This window comes from Hypanus sabinus, chromosome 2, assembly GCF_030144855.1.
Source record: "Hypanus sabinus isolate sHypSab1 chromosome 2, sHypSab1.hap1, whole genome shotgun sequence".
NCBI classification, from domain to species: domain Eukaryota; kingdom Metazoa; phylum Chordata; class Chondrichthyes; order Myliobatiformes; family Dasyatidae; genus Hypanus; species Hypanus sabinus.
Genome location: NC_082707.1, coordinates 86,537,341 through 86,557,678, shown reverse-complemented (window position 1 = coordinate 86,557,678; position 20,338 = coordinate 86,537,341). Strand labels below are relative to the sequence as shown.

The 20,338-nt window shown below is 42.8% G+C and overlaps 1 protein-coding gene across 2 annotated transcripts in view; it reads left to right on the top strand.

Moving 5' to 3' along the window:
• Positions 1–18,468, top strand: part of klhl24a (kelch-like family member 24a) — a 35,140-nt gene extending 16,672 nt beyond the window's left edge. The window contains exons 5-8 of one of the 2 annotated variants that reach the window (XR_009507847.1): positions 2,715–2,903; positions 11,608–11,796; positions 13,462–15,254; positions 15,943–18,468. Coding sequence is in view for 1 of the 2 variants with exons in the window: in XM_059949741.1 (XP_059805724.1) it covers positions 2,715–2,903; positions 11,608–11,796; positions 13,462–13,659 (576 nt within the window). In the remaining variant the exon portion in view is untranslated. Of the gene's footprint in view, positions 1–2,714; positions 2,904–11,607; positions 11,797–13,461 lie in introns of both variants that reach the window. The other variant, XM_059949741.1, reaches the window with a different exon arrangement.
• Positions 18,469–20,338: the final 1,870 nt, after the last annotated feature.

The window sequence follows — 20,338 nt, the reverse complement described above, 5'->3', positions numbered from 1 at the left end:
CGAAAGGGTGAGAACAAACGTACCCACCCCAGCAGGACTAGACACACATAGCCCCCACCCCCCGTCTGAACAAGAGCAGTCATGCTCTCTCCAGCAGTGCAGGAACACTTAGGCCCTCCCTACCAGAACAAATGTGTCCTTCCCACCGGTACTGGGACACCAGTCCATCCCAGCAGTTAGAACACACTTCCCCTTCTATCATACCCTCAAAACTAACCAAGGTCTGGCTGGGCCTGAGTACTTCCTTGCGCAACTGGATCCTTGATTTCCTCACTTGCAGACTCCAGTCAGTTTGGACTGGTAACAACATCTCCATAAACTCCATCAGCACCGGTGCACCACAAGACTGTGTGCTAGCCCCTGCTCTGCTTACTCTGTATTTATAACTGTGAGGCTAAGTACAGCTCCAATGCCATACTTAAGTTTGCTGACAACTCCTCTGTTGTTGGCCAAATCAAAGATGGTCACAAATCAGCAGAGAGATTGAAAATCTGACTGAATGGTGTCAGAACAACTTCTCATTCAGAGTCAGCAAAACCAAAGGACTGATTACTGACTGCAGGAGAAGGAAATAGCAGTGCCACTATTTTTTAAAAAGTTTGCAAAGATGTCATCTAAAACTTTAGCAAACTTCTATAGATGAACAGTGGAAAGTACCTTGTCTGTTTGCCTGGATACACCAATGCCCTTGAAAGGGAAACCCTACAAAAAGTCGTGGATATAGCCCAGTCCATCATGGATAAAGCCCTCCCCACCAATGAGCACATCTACTTGGAGCGCTATCACAAGAAATCAGCATCCATCATCAAGGACCCCCCACAATCCAGGCCGTGCTCCCTTCTCGTTACTGCATCAGGAAGGATGTACAGGAGCTTTAGGTCGTACACCACCAGGTTCAGGAACAGTTAATAGTCCTCAGCTACCAGGCTCCTGAACCAAAGTGGATAACTTCACTCACCCCGACACTGAGCTGATTCCAAAACTCATGGGCTCACTTCCAAAGACTCTACAGCTCAAGTTCTCAATATTTATTACTTATTTAATCTATTATTTTTATTTCATTTTCTTTCTTTTTGTATGTGCACAATTTGTTGTCTTTCTCACATTGGTTATTTGTTTATATTTGTGCGGTTTTTCAATGATTCAGTTGTGTTTTTGTATTTTCTCAATATGCCCACAAGAAAATAAATATCAGGGTAGTATATGTTCACACACACACACACACACACACACACACACACACACACACACACACACACACACACACACACACACACACACACACACACACACACACACACACACACACACACACACACACACACACACCCTTTCTTTCGTTACAGCCGGTTTAACTGATGCAACGAAAGCGGTCGTTGCCGATCAAAAAAATTGCACCCGGAATTGAAAGTCGCATCCGTGTAATCAAGGACATTAGTTACAAAGGCGAGGAGTTCCGCCTCGAATTTGTTGTTTTTAAGGTGGTGCTATAGTTTCCTGTTTTGTGAGGTGCATTATTTCCCCTTTGTAACATTTAGGTTAACAGCGTATATGCATTCACAACAAATTAAGCAATATTACCACAGATTAACAGATAATAAAATATATTCCAGAATATTGACCTATCTATATACATTTCAATATTGTGCAGAAGTCTCCAGCGCATTCTGTAAAGCGAGATGCTTTCAAAATATTGAAAAGTTTCTAAATAACAACAAAAATGACTATAAAGAGCAGTAAACAGTTAAAAGAAAAAGAAATCAAGTCAATATTTGGTGTGACCACTCGTGCCCTTTAAAACTGCGTCAATTCTCGTAGGTCCACTGTTACGCAACTTTATTAGAAAAACTGGCTGGTAGTTTGTTCCAAACATCCTGGAGAACATGCCAGAGTTCTTCTGTGCCTCTCTAGGTTGTCGCAGACAGCCTCAGTGATGTTGAGATCAGGGCTCTGCCCATCAGAAACCATGTAAAAATCTAAGACGTTTGCACAGTACTATATAGTATGTCCTTCCAGTTACCAAATAACACTTAATACTACTGAGCTAGTACAAAGCTAGGTATTCTTATTTGTGTTTTCCATTCTCGTCCCTACTTTAACTGAAAGACGGTATTGTGAAAAAGTCTAAAGCATCTCACACACACACACACACACACACACACACACACACACACACACACACACACACGATTTCCTTTGGACTTTGAACTTCTCTTGTCAGTCCTAGAACACCAGCCTCTTTGACTACAGTGCTGGAGCACACAGCCAGCATTACTGGAACACTTTGTTCCTGCTGCAGTACTAGAACACTGCAACTTCTCCCTCCCCAGCAGAACTAGAACACTGCCCCTCCCAATGTTACCAGTATAAGTGTTCCTTCCCCAGCATTATAACAACAAATACCTGCTCCCCAATAGCAAAAGCCAGACTAGAATGTCACTCAGCAGTATTAAAATGCTACTTTCTCCCCAGTAATGCCAGGAAACTTTCCAGCACTAACACACATTCCCCATTACCATGCCTGTCTAAAACCAACCATATTCTGAGGACTTGCCATTCATAATCTGTTACTGAGAATGGAATACCCACTGAACTTTCGAGCTCAGTCTGAATACTAGGAGTCTTACTTCAAACCTCATTTAGAAGTGCTATTCGGCGAAGGGTGAAAGTTACTCCATTGACGAGCAGTTTTCCTTTACTCTATCCTGCCGTAGGTCTACGCTGTGGGCGGCTACGATGGCCACAATCGACTGAACAGCGTGGAATGCTACGACTCTTTCTCCAACCGCTGGATTGAGGTTGAGCCACTTAAAGAAGCCGTCAGCTCGCCAGCTGTTGTCAGCTGTATCAGTAAGCTCTTTGTGATTGGAGGAGGACCTGATGACAACACGTGCTCTGATAAGGTTTGTTTCAAACAAGGAATGACTAAAATGACAAAGTCATGCACATGCATGTCAGAGTGTATGTTCACTGGGTTTATGATTTTTTTTAATTTATATTCCATAAACAATATATAATAGCAGAAGTAGACAATTTGGCCTAAGTCCACTCTGCCTTTCAGTCATGGCTGGTATCTTTTTTGCAATTCTATTCTTCCGCCTTCTTTCTGTAACCCTTAACACCCCCTATTAATCTCTGCCTTAAATATATAACCATTAACCTGGCCTCCATAGCCCTCTGTGGCAACAAATTCTATAGTTTTATCACACTAGATGGAGAAATTCCTCTTCTCTGTTCTCCCAACAGAAGTTGTTGTAGGGGTTCCTTAGCCAGAGCCTTCGGCAATTTTGGCATGGAGGGAGAGAGGAAGAGGAGAGTACCATCTATTGAGGCAGAGAGGGCCTCAAGATGGCTGTGGCTCAAAAGAGGGGAGCCATGGAGTCATAAGTAGCTAGCAATCTGAACACGAGCTGGGGTCTGATCAGCCCCGACTGGGTCACCTGGAGGAGGGTTTATGATGTTGACCCGAAACACCCGATGATTCCAGGAACATCACTGAAGATGCTTCCAGAGGCATCAGTAGATGTATGTACACGGTGTAGGTATGTGACTTTATTCCAAGGCTGTGCCCTCAGATACTACACTCTCCAACTAATGGAAATTTCTTCTCCGCATCCACTCTATCCAAGTCTTTCAGTGTTCATTAGGTTTCAACGAGATCCCCCCTTATCCTTCTGAGTTACACTGAGGACAGGCCCAGAGACACAAAAGACTCCACATACACTAAAACAGGAGATTAAGCTTTATTTATCACATGTACATCAAAAACATACAACGAAATGTGTCATGTGTGTCACGTCAAATCAGCGAGGATTGCGCGAGGCAGCCCATACGTATCACCATGTTTCCACCACCAGCATAACATGGCCACAGCTCACTAACCCGAACGGTGTTTTTGGAATATCTGAAGAAACCGGAGCACCTGGTCACTGGGAGAATGTACAAACTCTTTACAGGCAACGGCAGAATTAAACCGCAGGCTGGTGCTGCAGAGCAGTACAATTACGGCTACGCTACCGTGCCACTCCACGGATAGAGAACATAAAACAGAACAGCACGGGAACAAGCCCTTGGCCGCACAATGTTAAATTAGTCATCAAATGTCCAGCTAAGCTAGTCCTTTCTTGTCAATACAATGTCCATTTCCTTCCTTTTCCTGCACCTTCATGTGCCTTTCTTAGTCTCTTGAAAGCCCCTGTTGTATCTGCCTCTGCCATCACCCCAGTCACCCCCCCCCCCCACTCTGTGTGGGGGAAATATACTGGTTGTCTGTCTATGCCTCTCGTAATCTTGTGTAACCCCCGGGTCGCCTCTGGCTCACTCAGCTCGTTCTCGTTTAGAGGGAGCAGACTTCGGCCCTGCCAGACTGGGTAATCAGCTGGTGTGGATGCTGTGTGATGTCCCCGCCTCACCCAAAAACAGACAGTACACCCTATGCGATTAAATGAGTACAATCTATAAAGGTTACTATAACTAAGTGATTAATAACGATACAGTATATATGAAGAAAAAACTAAAGAAAAGGCGCCAAACTTATCAAAGTCCAAACCACTTCGTGCATAACCGTTGGAGCTCAATTACTGAAGTCTTCTGGCCACCATTCGATCCCCTCCGAACTCCTCGACTCGCAGCTTAGGACCATCCGAAGTGGTCAACCAAGCACATCTAGCTTCATCCCACCTCCTCGGAATACCTCCTGGCCTTGGACCCCCGCTTGGGGTCCGTTCCTCGCCCAGTTTACAGCATCGCGTCCTCTCTCTCTCACCCCCTCACGCCGATCTCCCCAAAAGCCCGCCAACAATAGCTTACAGACTCAGAAGAAAGAACAACATTAATCCCAATTGGTTTACAAAGGAATACAATTCTCGTTATCAGTAAATTTTAACCCAAACAAGCTTCCAGCACTCTCTCGCAACAAAAAAGCATTCCTGCTTTTAACAAAACAAAGAAGCCATTTTGATTACATACACAGTAACAAAGAAAAAAAGAAGAAACCCCCTTTACACTTATAAACTTCAATCAGATTTCCCTAAGCCTTCGCCACTCCCGAGAAACCAACTCAAGTTTGTCCAACGTCTCTTAACAGTACAGAGCCACTAATACAGTCAGCATCCTGATTAACCTCCTTTGCACCCTCTGCAAAGCCTTGACAACTTTCCTGTAATGGGGCTGGTAGAACTGTTTGCAATTCTCCACACGCAGCCCAACAGGAGTTTTATAAAGCTGCAATAAAATGTCATCTCTTCGTCAGCTATAGAAGGCAAGCGTGCTGTATGCCTTCTTTACCATCTATTCTGTCTGTTTAGCCTCTTCCAGGGAGTTAGACTTAGATCCCCAAGATCCCTCTGTATGTCAACATGGTTAAGGTCTTGCCATCTTTCCGTTTGATCTCTGAAAGTGCAGCACTTCACATTTGGCACGTTAAACTGTCTGTTGTTTCTCCGACTGATCTGTATCCCACTGTGTCTTACCGGCAAACCTCAGCACTATGCACAGCACCACATGCTTTGTATCATAAGCAAGCTTACTAACCCGCCAATCTTTTACCCAGGTCATTTATACATAATCAGTGGCCACTTTATTCGGTACCTCCAGAGTGTATGTTCATAGTTTTCTTATGCTATAGCCTATCCATTTCATGGTTGGATGTGTTGTGCTCAGAGATGCTCCTCTGTTTTAACAGGTGGTCATTTGAGTTACTTTTGCTTTCCTGTCAGCTTGAGCCAGTCTGGCCTCTCATCAACCAGGCATTTTCACCCACAGAAATGCTGCTCACTGGGAGGTTTTTTCTTCCCCAAACCATTCTGTAAACTCTCGAGACTACTGTGTGTGAAAATCCCAGGAGGTCAGGAGCTTGGGAGATCCTTGAACCACCCCTTCTGGCACCGTTCCACAGTCAAAGTCACTTAAATCACATTTCTTCCCTATTCTGATGTTTGGCCTGAAAAACAACCAAACCTTTTGAGCAAACACGAAGAAATCTGCAGATGCTGGGAATTCAAACAACAGCACACACAATGCTGGTGGAACACAGCAGGCCAGGCAGCATCGATAGGGAGAAGCACTGTCGACGTTTCGGGCCGAGACCCTTCGTCAGGACCTTTTGACCGTGTTTACGTGCTTTTATGTGTTGCGTTGCTGCCACATGATTGTAGATATTTACATTAATGAGGAGGTACACAGATGTACCTAATAAAGTTGCCAATGAGTGTATATCAGAGGTTCCAGCATGGATCTTTGCTGAACACTGACAATATAGACCTCCAGCCAGAATAAGGTCCCATTTACCATTACCCTCTGTCTTCTACGGGCAAGTTAATTCTGAATACAAATTGCTAATTTACCATGGATCCTAATCTTTTGGATAAGCCTCCCATGAGAGATCTAGTCAAACACCTTACCCGCTTCATCAATCACCTTTGTTACCTCATCGAAAATCTCACTGAAGTTAGTCAGATGCAACTTATGGCTGCACGGTCATGTTGACTGTTGAAGTCACCCAAAACAACAACCCTGTTGTTTTAGCCCTGATCTTCCTGCATATCTGCCGATGACAGTGGGGGGAGGGGATGGTTGTACATTCCCATCAGCATGATTGCACCTTTCTTATTTTTAAGTTTTAGCCATATGGACTCAGTGAATGAGCCCTCCATTCCGTCCCCTGCAAAAGCAGTTGCGATATTGTCCCTGATTGATTTGGCAGCTCCCCCTCCCCCTTTACCTTCTTCTCTATCTTCATGAAAACATCTAAACCCTGGAACATCAGGCATCCATTCTCAACTAAGTCTCTGTTATTGCTGCAACATCATAGTTCCACATGCTGATTTATGTTCTAAGTTCATCACCCTTACTCATAATATTCCTAGCATTAAAATACACATTTCAACCGTTCTGTCCCATTGTATCTATTACCTTATTCCTAACTCTTCTCCCTGATCATGACATCCTCCTTCCTCTCAATCGCTCCAAATTCTTGTGTGATGCTCTGGGTTCCCATTCCCCTGCAAAACTAAAAGTTCTCGAGTAGCACCTGCGAATCTCCCAGACAGCATCTCCAGTTAAGGTGCAATCCGTCCCTTTTGTGAAGGTCACCCCTGCTCAAGAAGAGGTTCCAGTGATCCAAGGACTTGGAACCCTGCTGCTGCATCTGTTCCTCAGCCGCTCAGTCATCTGTTCTGCCCTTCTATTCCTGAGAGCATCCCAGTGAATCTTCTCTGAACCTAAAGTCAGCGCATCTTCCCTTGAGTAAGGGGCCCATGTGTTGTGGCCAGGTCTAGCTTTAGGAGTATGTCATTTGAGCAAGTGGGGCATAAATATGCATGTAACTCCACATACACACACACACACAGATACACCCCCACACTCATATACACGTACACTGACACCCAAACACACACAGATACACCCCCACACTCATATACACGTACACTGACACCCACACACACACAGATACACCCCCACACTCATATACACGTACACTGACACCCAAACACACACAGATACACCCCCACACTCATATACACGTACACTGACACCCACACACACACAGATACACCCCCACACTCATATACACGTACACTGACACCCACACACACACAGATACACCCCCACACTCATATACACGTACACTGACACCCAAACACACACAGATACACCCCCACACTCATATACACGTACACTGACACCCAAACACACACAGATACACCCCCACACTCATATACACGTACACTGACACCCACACACACACAGATACACCCCCACACTCATATACACGTACACTGACACACACACACACACAGATACACCCCCACACTCATATACACGTACACTGACACCCACACACACACAGATACACCCCCACACTCATATACACGTACACTGACACACACACACACACAGATACACCCCCACACTCATATACACGTACACTGACACCCAAACACACACAGATACACCCCCACACTCATATACACGTACACTGACACCCACACACACACAGATACACCCCCACACTCATATACACGTACACTGACACCCACACACACACAGATACACCCCCACACTCATATACACGTACACTGACACCCAAACACACACAGATACACCCCCACACTCATATACACGTACACTGACACCCACACACACACAGATACACCCCCACACTCATATACACGTACACTGACACCCACACACACAGATACACCCCCACACTCATATACACGTACACTGACACCCACACACACACAGATACACCCCCACACTCATATACACGTACACTGACACCCAAACACACACAGATACACCCCCACACTCATATACACGTACACTGACACCCAAACACACACAGATACACCCCCACACTCATATACACGTACACTGACACCCACACACACACAGATACACCCCCACACTCATATACACGTACACTGACACCCACACACACACAGATACACCCCCACACTCATATACACGTACACTGACACACACACACACAGATACACCCCCACACTCATATACACGTACACTGACACCCAAACACACACAGATACACCCCCACACTCATATACACGTACACTGACACCCACACACACACAGATACACCCCCACACTCATATACACGTACACTGACACACACACACACACAGATACACCCCCACACTCATATACACGTACACTGACACCCACACACACACAGATACACCCCCACACTCATATACACGTACACTGACACCCAAACACACACAGATACACCCCCACACTCATATACACGTACACTGACACCCACACACACACAGATACACCCCCACACTCATATACACGTACACTGACACCCACACACACACAGATACACCCCCACACTCATATACACGTACACTGACACCCATACACACACAGATACACCCCCACACTCATATACACGTACACTGACACCCACACACACACAGATACACCCCCACACTCATATACACGTACACTGACACCCACACACACAGATACACCCCCACACTCATATACACGTACACTGACACCCACACACACACAGATACACCCCCACACTCATATACACGTACACTGACACCCACACACACACACACAGATACACCCGCGGACACATGTGTAACTGTTTGCATGTAATGAGAAACAAGTAAGACCCTTCCAGCCCTTCAAGCTGTGCTGCCTAGCAACCCCCAATTTATCCCCAGCCTAATCACGGGACAATTTACAATGACCAATTAACCTACCAACCTACTGTGGGAGGGAACTGAAGCACCCGGAGGAAACTCGCGCAGACCCAGGGAGAACATACAGACTCTTTACAGACAGTGGGGGGAATTGAACCCAGGTCGTGGTACTGTTGAAGATTGTGCTAGCCACTGCCATCCCATATTGCCCCTGTGCCACAGCGGGTAAACTGCTGCCCTGCAGCTCCAGCGACCCGGGTTCAATCTTGGTATCTGTTGTTGACTGTGTGGAGTTTGAATGTTCATCCATTGCCAATGTTCTCCCCAGATGCTTTGGTTTCCCTCCACATCCCACTGATGTGTGAATTCATAGGGTAATCATCCACTATAAACACTCGTAGGCGAGTGGCAGAATCCGTCAGGAGTGAATGGGAGGGTGGGATTGGTGAAAAACGGGTGTTTGATGGTGGCATAGAGTCAGTGGGCAAAGGGCCTGTTTTCATGCTGCATGTGATCGTCTCCTTCCAGACTTGATAATGAAGGGAGTTGTTCCGTGTTTCATGCTCTAATCTGCTTCTTTAATCTTCACCAATAAAGACACTAAAGGAGACTGTTCTTCATGAGGTTCACATTAACTTCCAATTAATCCCTGTTTTTATTTACTGTAAGACCATAAGGTATAAGATATCTGGGTCAGGAGCAGCATCTCCAACACCATCACACTGAGCACGGGGACTCCCCAGGGCTGTGTGCTCAGTCCACTGCTGTTCACTCTGCTGACCCATGACTGTGCTGCAACACACAGCTCGAACCACATCATCAAGTTCGCCAATGACACGACCGTGGTGGGTCTCATTAGCAAGAACGACGAGTCAGCTTACAGAGAGGAAGTGCAGCAGCTAACGGACTGGTGCAGAGCCAACAACCTGTCTCTTAATGTGAACAAAACAAAAGAGATGGTTGTTGACTTCAGGAGGACACAGAGTGACCACTCCCTGCTGAACATCAATGGCTCCTCGGTAGAGATTGTTAAGAGCACCAAATTTCTTGGTGTTCACCTGGCGGAGAATCTCACCTGGTCCCTCAACACCAGCTCCATAGCAAAGAAAGCCCAGCAGCATCTCTACTTTCTGTGAAGGTTGAGGAAAGTCCATCTCCCACCCCCATCCTCATCACATTCTACAGAGGTTGTATTGAGAGCATCCTGAGCAGCTGCATCACTGCCTGGTTTGGAAATTGCACCATCTTGGATCACAAGACCCTGCAGCGGATAGTGAGGTCAGCTGAGAAGATCATCGGGGTTCTCCGGGGTCCAGTGAGGACACCAGTCCTCATCAAGGGATCAGCAGTGGGAAGGATGAGCAGTTTCAAGTTCCTGGGCGTCAACATCTCTGAAGATCTATCCTGGGACCATCACACAGGATCGGAAAAAAGCTGCAAACTCAGCCTGCTCTGACATGGACACAAGCCTCCCTAGAATCAAGGACATCTTGCAAAGGCGATGCCTCAAAAAAGGAGGCATCCATCACCCAGGACATGCCCTCTTCTCACTACTACCCTCAAGGGCAATGTACAGGAGCCTGAAGACACACACTCAATGTTTTCGGTACAGCTTCTTCCCCTCTGCTAATAGATTTCTAAATGAACAACAAACACACGTGTTCTACTTATTTAACTTAAATATCTAAATATGTCTTACTATAATTTATAGCTTTTTATTATTATGTACAGCTGCTGCAAAACTGCAAATTTTATGACACTGCGCTGGTGATATTAAACCTACTTCTGATTCATTGTACTACAGAACCATAAAGGGCAAGAGCACACCAGGCTCTCTTCCAAGTGTATTATTAGCTGGTCGTAAATTGGTCAGTTCCAGTGGGTTCACCTTAGATGTCTCTTAGATAGTCTGTTCTTGTTCCTGATCACTCTTGCTAAGTGCATATACAGTGCTGTGCAAAAGTAGAATTGATTTGATTTAGTTTTGTACTGTTTACTGCTCTTTATAGTAAGTTTATTGAAAGTAGGAAGCTTATAATTTCATTACTTTTGGAAGCATCTTTGCTTTACAGAATTTTTTTTACATGTGCCTAAGAATTTTGCACAGTACTATATAATGCAAAATGAAATGTTTCAGTATCTATCTCTTTACTTATTAATGTAACAATGTAAATATTACTGTTTTATGATACCTATATATATTTGTATATATATCTACAATGCCTGTACGTGTTTTAGTATCTTTACAGTAGTTCTTTGCATATTTGTGTTATAGTTGATTTTCACAGTTACTGTGAATATAATTACACATTTCCTTCAGTAGCCTTACATGTATATTTAATTATTAACGTATCTGTTCCATTTGGGCACATCCTGAAGTGATGAAAGATGCCATACAAACGCAGGTATTTATTTTCTCCAACAGGTTCAGTGTTATGACCCCACGACTAGTGTTTGGCTGCTGCGCGCCCCCATTCCCATTGCTAAACGATGTATTACTGCGGTTTCCTTGAATAACCTTATATACGTGGCTGGGGGTCTGACCAAGTCCATCTACTGCTACGATCCAGTCGAGGACTACTGGATACATGCGGTGAATACCTTCAGCAGACAGGTAATCATTATATAATCTGTTCTGAGGGGTATTTTCACAGCACTTCTACTGTGAAAGTGTCCATCATGTGATCTCATTGCATTGTTCCTAATTTTCTCAGAATTTTGAAAATTCTCAGAATTTTCTCGAATGTTTTCTCTGAAAACAATGAGATGATCTCTAGTCTGTCACCCTGTATCCTGTCTTAACTGATTTCAGCAAATTGGAAACAAGGGTTAATGGAATTGGCGTCAACCAATGGTATTTTGTACTTTAGTGTTTGTCACTAATTCGGGTAGTATTAATCAAGAATTTCAGTGCTTCCTAACAGTGATTTTACAATTCATTTTAGTACTAAGGAGAATTGTAGAGATTGCATTTTCCCAGTATCATCACGTCATACTTCTGTGTGACGAGTATACTGAAACAAAAAATTCCCGGGTCAAACACGTGGAGTAGGAGACTGAAACCAGCTACAACTGCTTTAATTTTGAGCCGGGAATATTTGTTCAGTGTGAACGCTGAGGTAAATCCAACAAGGGAGAGAGTGACATGGCAGAGAAACCATAGAGGAAAGCAGACAAAGTGCAACGTAAGAAGCATTTTGAATATAGAGGGACTAGGTGCTTTTGGTAACTTAGAGAGTAAGTTAGGAGGCTGTTCTCATTTCTACTAACCTGCTTCCACTCATTATCTCATCCCAGACAGTATCTTACTTTAACTCTGCTGATGCTGTTTGGATAAAAACTTGGGTGTCATTGAATGAAACATCCAAAAAGAATACACGCACTACTTTATTATTTCTGTTTTTGCTGTATTTATTTAATTCAACTTTTTAATATAGACTTACCGTAACTCCATTATTTTCTATATTTATCACATATTGCATTGTACTGCTGCCGCAAAGTTAATATATCTCATGACACCTGCCGGTGGTATGAAACCTGATTCTCATTCTGATCTTTGCAGGCATGCTTATCTGTGCAGCATCGTAGAGCTACTGCCTCACGGGTCCAATCGACCCCTGGTACAGTCAGCCCAGGCATCACAGTAGATTACCATTAGAATGAAGGGCTGTTGGGAGAATAAAAATGGGATAACTAAGATGGGTGTCTTATGGTCACTACTGTTTTGGGCTGTATGGCCCATGTCCATACTCTGAAACTTTTGGACTCTACTAAAGATGGAATAGAACATAGAACAGTATAACACAGGAACAGACCGTTCCAACCATGATGGTTGCCAGACTAAATAAACACCTAAAGTGTTCCATTCTACCTCAACAAGGTCCATATGCCTCCACTCTCTGCTTATTGTTGTCTCTATCTTAAACACCTCTGGCCACATTTGCCTCTACCACCATCCCTGGCTGCTCATTCCAGGCACCCACCACTCTTGTGTAGTAATAAAAGAGAACTTGCCCTATGCATCTCCTTTGAATTTAACCCTTCTTACCTCAAATGCATGCCTTTGAAAAAAGATACTGACTGGCTATTCTATCCAAGCCCCTCATAATCTTATAAACTCAGGTTTCCCTTCATCCTCCACTGATGAAAAATGCCATTTAAGAGAAGTTCATAGACTATCAGTTGTTACGTTCACTGATAATAGGTAACTGAGTTACCAAATGTTGTGGTCTTTTATAAACTGATTTCTCATACATTCTGTTTTCTCTGTGCCCAACAGGAGAGTTGTGGGATGTCAGTATGCAATGGGAAGATCTACATCTTGGGTGGCAGAAAAGAAACAGGAGAGGCCTCTGACACCATCACATGTTACGACCCAGCAACAGGAATCATCACAGCAATGGCAGCCATGCCCAGGCCCATTTCCTACCATGGCTGTGTGACAATCCACCGATACAATGAAAAGTACAGACCTTGAAATAAGATCTCCAGTTCCCACCCAATGCCAAGTGGTAGAGAGAGACAACCTAACTAAAACTTCCTATGGAGGAATGGAGTCTGCCTCTGAGGGTTCTATATAAGACAATTATTTTCTTGTAGCACATTCTTAAAAAAATTATTGAGCCTCATTTCAAGCATTTTATGATTTTGATATAGTTATAGATCAGAATCTATTTCCTGAGTTCCCAGTGGTAAGAATACCAAATCTGTGGCACTGCAGGCAGTTATGCCACTTGCCCACGTGCCTGCGTCCCTTAGATAATTCTGGACTGTGAATCGTCCATTCAGTTACATTGACACATATCTCTTCATCCAATATATCAAGTGCTAATTTACTTTAAAAATACAAACATCGATAATGCATTAATGCTGCTTCCTCCACCCATGCTCTCATTGACTTCATTAACTTTGATTCCAACTTCCACCCTGCCCACAAATTTACCTGGTCCATTTCTGACACCTCCCTCCCCTTTCTTGATCTTTCTGTCTCCATCTCTATCTCTGGAGTCAACTTACCTACTGATTCTCACAGCTACCTGGTCTATACCTCTTCCCACCTTGTTACCTGTAAAAACACCATCCCCTTCTCTCAATTCCTCCATCTCTGTCACATCTGTTCTCTGGGAGAGGCTCTCATTCCAGAACGAAGGAGATGTCCTCCTCCTTCAAAGAAAGGGGCTTCCCTTCCTCTTAACTTCCCTTAACTTTTCCCTCTCACCTTATCTCCTTGCCTGCCCTTCACCTCCCTATGGTGCTCCTCCCATTTTCTTTTCCATGGCCTTCTGTCGTCTCCTATCAGATTCCCTCTTCTCCAGCTCTGTATCTCTTTCACCAATCAAATTCCCAGCTCTTTACTTCACCCCTTCCCCTCCCAGTTTCACCTATCACCTTGTGTTTCTTCCTCCCTTCCCCCCACCTTCTAACTCTTGACTCCTCATCTTATTTCTCTTCAGCCCCGATGAAGCGTCTCGGCCTGAAGCATCGACTACACACTTTAACATAGATGCTGTCTGGCCTGCTGAGTTTCTCCAGCATTTTGTGTGAGTTGCTAGAGAAAGAAACAGTTTTCTTATATTGATTCAGAAAAAAAGTCCAAGGCTGTTTAATCCAAGTGGAAATGTCATGTTTGATCTGGTTAGAGAGGTCTTTGCGTCAAAGACTCTGAAGCCTGTCCAAACACATGAAAGCATCTATGTCACCTTGATGTTGATGGTAGCTTCAGTGTGGCTCACTGGAAAAGCTGCAAGGAAGTCATTTCTTTCACCGTTTGCTCTTTATTGAGGCTGATGACAAGAAAGTTTTGGACTTGATGCATAAGAGACCCTGCCTCCCTCTTCCCCCCCCCCCCCCCAAACAACATCAGTTTCCTTCTGTTTCAAAGAGCACATAAGAAAAGGCAATGATTAGTGAGAGATGATCCCATATGGTGAGGTTTAAGAAAGTCCACTCACATGTCTCCTCATCATTGAGCACAGTACACCTGTGTCTGAGTGGAGTTTGCACGTTCTCTCTGTGACTGTATGGGTTTCCTGCGGGTGCTCTGGTTTCCTTCCACATCACAAATTCATGAAGGTGGGTATGTTAGTTGGCTAATGTGAATTGCCCACATTGTGTAGTTGAGTGGTAGAACTTGTGACATTGATTGGAATGTGGGCAAGTAAAATGGATTGGGTAGGATTAGCGTAAAAATGAATGTATCATGTGATCAGTATTATGGGCATTATTTCCAACATAATGGAAGACACAGTATAGAAGATAATTTCCAATAATGTTTAAGAGAAAATTAATAAAATGATTAATATTGCCATAAGATCACCAAATCTAGCAATTTAATGTATGATACCTTCACCAAGCCTAGGTAATTTCTATTTTCACAGCACTTGATTCATGATTTGAACTACCTGACCCCAATTTGGAGATCTTGTTTTTTAAAATTGGAACTCCAATAACTTATTTGCATCACTGGGAACTTTAGAATGCATGGAATTGATTACAGGAGTATGTAAAACCAATACATCATATGTTGCAAGGTGAATCAAGAACTTTTAGGTTTGGAAGTTGGATCAAGCTGGTTGACTTAAGAGATGGATGAGAAATGGACTTGGCACATCGCCTGCACAGATCTGTATTTTGCATCTTTTTGAGTATTCTGTTAAAGATGTTTGTTTTTCTTCTCTTTTGTTCTCAGCCAGAGGTTGGGAAGCATTAGAAATATCTGAACTTGGAATTGGTTAACTAATCTTTGATAATTGGCTTACAGTATCCATCTGATCAACAAGGGTGTGCACATTCACGACTATGGAAGCTAAAATATCTGCAGTCCGGCAGAAAATTGTATAACACGGAGCTTTATTCACGGCTAAACACTCACCCAAATAATATCTTTAATTATCTAAGTGGAATACCTGGTGCTTGAAAGCAGCAAGAATTGCAAAACTTGGGTTTCTGTCTGTGGACTATCACCCTGCTGCCTTTCCTAGCTCTCCACTTCTGTCAAGGAAATATTCAAAATGCACTATGTTGGGTGACTTCAGTTTATATATGCTTTTTATTTAACTTAATTATTTTATGTTTTTGTATATATTATTTTAATGTTCAGCTCAGCGACGGTTTTATTGTAAATAATGTCTTGCTACATTATGCTATTTCTAGTGCACAGCTCAGTGAGGAATTGCTATTGATGAGCACATACTGAGATCTGAATTTGGCATAAGCATTCTATAAGAGTGAAGTAAGAGTATTAATGACTCAGTCACAAAGGTCAAATGGAGCTGTTATTTTTGCCACAACAAGCCATTAATTTTCCCTTTTTTATTTTTGGATTTATCTAAAAACAAACTATCTTGGGAGGAGACAAGCTCTGAATTGGAGTAAAGTGCCTGTTGAATTAGTGGCCATTGATTTGTTCGAGGAGCAGTTTGGGCAGACTGCTCCCAGTGCAACAGCCAGTTAGTGGAATGGGTCTGTGAGCCCAGGAGAAAGGGCCAGTCAATGGTGTTCTGGTCCCTATTACTGATTTGTATGCCTTGTGAACCTGGTAAACTGATTAATAGCATGCAGGAGGCTGCGATGACATGTACAGCTTCAGAGAATGTAGTGGAGATGGAAATGTTGTTCCCCATTTGCCAGGAGTTAGTCTTCTGACAGGTAGGCCAGATAGACTTAATAAGAGATGATCGATAATGCCAGAGTAAACAACTTGCTTAAACATAATGAATTCTCGGCTGAGCTTTTGGTGGAAGAATGGTCAGGCAGAATCTAAGGAGAATGAGATAAAGCAATGCAGAGAAAGAGACTTCATCAGAGAAACAATAGGCAAAGAATGTGTGATGTTAATGAGACTTAGACATAACTCCAGCCCCAGCACTGGATGTTGTTATCCTTTACAATTATATTTTATACTCCTGACATAACCCAATGGCCTCAATCTGCCGTTAGCAAATGAAAATCTTACAGCCTAGAGGCTTGCATGGCTCTTAACTTTGAGCAAAAGTCAACATTTGCCATCCCTAAACTCTTCATGGAGTGTTACAGCAGAAAAGTATTAGGATCTCAGTGAAACTTTGCCAGATGGTAAGGTATGGCAGGAGAGATTTTGCTTAAGTGCACTGAGAATGTGCAGTCAAAGTAATAACCAGACCCATTCAGGGCTGCTGAGACCTTGAAGGCAGATCTATGACTGACTGACTGTGCCTTTTACCGTCCCTGTTTCAGGATTGCAAAGTAGGTGGTTATCACATTTTGCACATTTTGTTGTATGTTGTGCTCCTCTATGTATAATCTTCAGCACTGTCTTGCTACATTCTTGAGGTGGTTGTATTTCAGTTGTACAAGACAAGAATATTTTTCTGTAAACTGCTGGAATGCATAATGTCAATTTAGTGCATGATATACAAGAAGCATGAGTCTTTGCATTAATTAACTGACAGTGATGCACAGTATGGTTGTGGCTGTTGCAGTATATCCACCAACTGCCCTGTAATCTGGATGAAAATGCAAATAGTGTGTATTACAAATTCAGCAAATATTTTGAATAACTCCAATCAGGAAAGCTCAAGGTGATTCAGTTTCCTTAATGGTTTAATCATAGAATTTGGATTCATTAATTAGATTTCAACTAGCGGTTCACTTCCAGTTATCCATTCTTCTACATAAAGCAATCTGTACTTTATGGCTAGATTCCAACCTGGGTAGCTCTCTTCCCAAGTATTCACTGTATGGAAAGTACCGACCTTCAGTGTAAGTACGAACATTTAATCAGATCTGCTCAATAGCAAGGAAGAGAAGCTGTCATTTTGAGTTTGTATTTCAGAAGTAGTGGGTGTATATTTTTCAGAGGGCAAGGGACATTTTTTTTAAAGCTGTAAGTAACTGGTAACCTTTTTTTTATATAAATAAATGAATTGCAAAATGGTTGTTATTTTTGTAACAGTTGGCTTGTCTTCAAGACAGAATATGCTTTATATTTGTTATGTAAAGTGTATGTTGGATGTAGACAAACTTGTGTTTTGAGGGTTGTGCAGTATGTTTTAAGCTTGAAAAGAACAATGTGTAGAAAATGTGAAGTCAATAATAATATTCTAGTAGGTAGTGTCATCTAGATGTCCGATTGATGATGCATTGGATATTCTATCTCTGGGATTTTGGTAACGTTTTGGCCCTTTAGGCCACCAGTCTCTCCTTAAATCCTTGCATTGCTTTCTTTTTTTTAATGTGCTCCTTTAAAAGCCACTTTTTTGAGCAAGGATTGATCATCAAAATCATAATAAAGCTCTTTTTGATGGTATCATTGTTTTGTTCCATTATATTCTTGAATGATAGCCCAGATGTCTATCAGTGTAATTGCTGAACCAACAATCCAAAAATTGAGCTCAAATTCCACTGTGGCAGCTGGGGAATTGAAGAAGCAAACCAGTTATTGGCATCGATTTGTTTTAAAAAGCTAGCTGACTAATGTCCTTCCACAAAGAAAATTTGCTGTCCTTGTCCGATCTAGTCTTTATACAACCTCAGACCCACCGTTATTGTTAACTCATTAATGGCCTTTGAAATTTCCCAGCATGCTACTCAGCAGTACAATAACCACTACATTCAAATAATAAAACTGGTCAGACCGTTTGGCATCAGTTCAGACACCAAATGAGGCAAAGTCCTTCCAAGCCAATCTTAGAAAACCTCCATTTGCATCTGGGAGTTAGTGTCTTAAGTTGACTGACTGACTGACTGACTAGTTAACAACCTGACATCATTGTACACACATAACATGCTAGGTCACAGTTCCTGGTAGGTCCTGAACCACCGGCTGGACAAACCTACCAGAAGGGGGAGGATAGTATTAAGTGTACAGTTGTCATATGTACCAAAATGCACTGAAACCCTTTCGTTTGCATGCCACCCAGACAGATAATTCCATACATAAATACATGGAAAAATACAGGATATAATGTAATGGTTGCAGATGAAGTCTAGGGCCATGCAAAGTAGATTGAGAGATCAAGAGTTAATCACTACCATATAAGAGATTAGTTTGTGGTAATAAATAGGGTAGGATATCTTGTAAGCCTCTTAACTCCAGAGTTTGTGAAATTTCAAATCAAATCAACATCAAATCAAGCATGGGCAAGGATATTTCCTGATTATTACTGTAGCTTGGCCTTCATTCATCTGATAACCCCGCATATTTCCATATTGAACAAAGCACTGAAAGTAGGCAGGGCACCAAATGTACACTTGATGGGAGACTTCAATATCCATAACCAGAAGTGGCATAGTCGTGTCACTACTCACCTTCAGGACTCGAGATAAACTGTGTTGACCTCAACCTCACCAGTTTAGCTTTGGCAGATGTATGTGGATGACCACAGCAAAGGACAGCAGATCCTAGAGCATCAACAGAGTCTTTCATTAATATCCAGCCAGGGATGGACTGGTTTGAGATGTGAAGTGCTTGCCAAGGTCAACAATGAGCAAATCTGAAAGTGAAGTGCCAAGCTGGTGAAGTCATAAAACAGGAAGTCTTATGTGCTAGATAATGAAATAACATGCAACAGGGAGAACCAGGCCAACAGATTAGATTGAAATTCTGCAGCCCTACCACATCTGATAGGGAACAGCAGTGAACAATTAAGCAACCAACCATCACTGTCCACAAAGATATGGGGGACCAATGTGAATGCTGAACAAATGGTAGAAGTGCTTTCAAACTTGTTTATTCAAAGCAAAGTCATTGATCCAACCCAATTCCCCCCTGAGATCCAGTTTAATTTGCTTCATATGATAATCAAGAAACAGCTGAGAGCACAGGATACAGGCATTTCTGGACTAATCAGCATTCCAGTAATCATACTCCAGAATTGACCATATCTTTAACTGATTATTCCTGGGTAGTTAAAACAATGACATGTCTTCATTGATATGAGTAACTGCCCAGATGTGCCCTGACGACCCAAAGAACAACAAATCCAATAAGAACTATTCAATCAGATTCCTGTAAATCATCAGCAAAGTGTTGGAGGGAATTGTTGACATTGAAATTTATATTCACCAATGACCTATTCGGCTAAGCCCAATTTAGATTTCATCGGAACTTCATCATGGCTTTGGTCCAAAGATAAATCAAAGAGTTGAATTCCATAGGTGAAGTCAGATGCACTACC